This window comes from Gavialis gangeticus, unplaced genomic scaffold (assembly GCF_001723915.1).
Source record: "Gavialis gangeticus isolate Ggan-Ray unplaced genomic scaffold, GavGan_comp1, whole genome shotgun sequence".
NCBI classification, from domain to species: Eukaryota; Metazoa; Chordata; order Crocodylia; family Gavialidae; genus Gavialis; species Gavialis gangeticus.
In genome coordinates, this window is record NW_017729006.1 from 35,058,573 (window position 1) to 35,061,020 (window position 2,448).

The following is a 2,448-nucleotide window of genomic DNA, read 5'->3' on the forward strand; positions in this document are numbered from 1 at the left end:
ACTGTATCTTCCTACATAAAGGGAGAATGGTGTTTAAGAATTTGATTTGATGCGGTTGTAAAAGACTGGCTTTCATTGCCTCCTTTTGAACCAAATTCCGAAATACCTATAGGCCTACATATTAAAGGGCATTCAATTCCCTAAATTCTACTTATTTACCAGGCTATTAAGGCCTTATCCAGCCAGTTCCAGCTGAGGTTTCTAGATGCTTAAGTTCAAAGGCCATTAGTCTACTTATTCTATATAAAATATTCTGCACAAAAGTTTGGTGCCACTTGCTTTTTCATGAAACTCAGGAAGGCAATGATTTCTAGGTGTTCCAGGCAAGACCGCAAGCTGATGTTGATTTGTGTATAGCTAGGTGAAAATATTTGAATTTCTCATTCTTTGTTGTTACATTATTAGGTGGGTTAGTTATTTCTTAATGCTAAACCTGCCCTTCACCAAAGTGCAGCTGCCACCCTCCTGACCAAAAAAGAACCCACTGCTTGATTGTGTTTTTCTTAGAGAAGTGATAATCATATCGACTGCATGCTAAGATAACCACATGCACCATCCAATTAAGCAGTTCAGGATTTGGCCCATTCAAACTTTCCATCATTTTGATACTGAAGAGAGTGGAAAGAAAGAAAGGAAAAAAAGTGATAGTTTGCATAATGTCATTAACAAAACCGACACATTTTCTCACACCTTTAAAATCATTGCAGCCATGTTTTTTGACTCACCATAACTCCAGACATCACTTTGATGGGTATAAATGCGGTGTAAAATTGACTCCAAGGCCATCCATTTAATCGGAACCTAGAAAGATTTACAATTAAGCTATACGTCCGTATCCCAAATCTAGAAGTAAGTCTACTACAAATCACAGTGAATTTTTCAAACCAACAATTTGGTTGTAGGCTGAAAATCTCAGATATATGGTAAGCAGCCTGTGATTCTCAGGGAGTTATCATCATTTTGGTGGTTCACTCAGAGCCTGAGAACTTGCATAGTATTTTGCTTAACAAGAATATTTCTAATGATTTAATTTAAAAAAAATCATGCTTTTAAAAAAAACCCAAACTTTCTCATATCGCAACAGGATACAAATTCACTTCCAGGCAGTACAATGAAGTTCACTCTGAACTCATATGGTTTCCATTTATGGTCTCCATAACATTCACAAGCAGCTTCTCCGCCATGAAGACGTGTTGAAGAGAGGCCTTGCTTCAGATACACAGTATTCCCATTCTGTTCATAAACTATACCTCATTACTGGTTTTGGCTACACTACAGAATTCAGACAAGCTTTATGTTTTTCAAAACTAATCTGGCCTTTTCCCAGACATAATGGGTGGTATTTTCAAGTGTTCATCATTGGACTACGATTCTCTTTCCATTAAAAAGTTAGTGGACTCTCACCAGTTTCCAAGGGAGCACTTTTGAAAATACCACACATTGCTCCTCTCATTATTCAAATCAAGATTTATACACAAGTACAAACAACTTCAGCAGCTAGTAAGCACATAATGGATGGTTCTCTGATCCTTCTTACTTTGCCTCCTTCTGCATGGTACTCTTTCTCATCAGCACCAAGTAGTTTTGCCAATCCAAAGTCCGTGATCTTCACATGTTGAGGAGTTTTAACAAGGACATTTCTGGCAGCCAGGTCACGATGTACCAAGCGACGTTCTTCCAAGTAGTTCATGCCCTACAATATACACGATAAGCAAATGTCATTCCTCCCTCATACACACTCTGTCAGAAAGTAGTAGAGGATTTATACCTGGTGTAATGGGTGAATGCAGCTTTGACTGGGATCTAGCCCAAGGAATCTACATACAAGAAGGTACTTTCAAGGTAATGGGCCAAATTCTTTCCCTCTCATACTTCTGCAATGCTCCTGACCTCAGTGCAACACAGAACAAAACTTGGCCAGCATGTTTAACAAAAATATATGTTAAACTCACATATACTGCATATATAAAATAACAAATTGGAAGAAGTGTTCAATCAACCAAGTAACAGTGTCAAGGGGTTGATTCTATGCCACCTCTTTATGCACTCTGATTTGTAACTGCTAAAATCTGGGCTCGCTCTTTCAAAAGTGATGGGGAAAAATATTTTTTGTGGCTGAGTTCAGCATTCTTTCTGCATTCAACTTCCTTCTGCAACATTATGCTCTGCCAGTTTCAGTACCTCCTGTGACTAGGTTACATTTGACATGTATATAAATATATTTGATACAACTTCTTTTTGGAGGAAAATAGAAGTTCTTTTTCCATATGGGCTGAAAAGCTTTTTAGAAAGATAAAAGGCTTATTGTGCTCGTCTTGCTTTGTTATGCCCTGAACCTACCATCTGTATTTCTGACCACAGAACTTTTCTCCTGAAGGGAAACAAAAAGGCAAGTTTTCTAGGGTTCTCTCAGGACCCTTTTTAAGAACTACAATCATTTATTGGTGG

The 2,448-nt window shown here is 37.9% G+C and overlaps 1 protein-coding gene across 1 annotated transcript in view; it reads right to left on the bottom strand.

The window, feature by feature from the left end:
- EGFR (epidermal growth factor receptor) overlaps nucleotides 1-2,448 on the bottom strand; it is a 319,504-nt gene that overhangs the window by 15,015 nt on the left and 302,041 nt on the right. The window contains exons 21-22 of the mRNA XM_019509106.1: nucleotides 1,538-1,693; nucleotides 726-801 (exon numbers count right to left, since the gene is read on the bottom strand). Coding sequence (XP_019364651.1) covers nucleotides 726-801; nucleotides 1,538-1,693 — 232 coding nt within the window. The remainder of the gene's footprint in view (nucleotides 1-725; nucleotides 802-1,537; nucleotides 1,694-2,448) is intronic.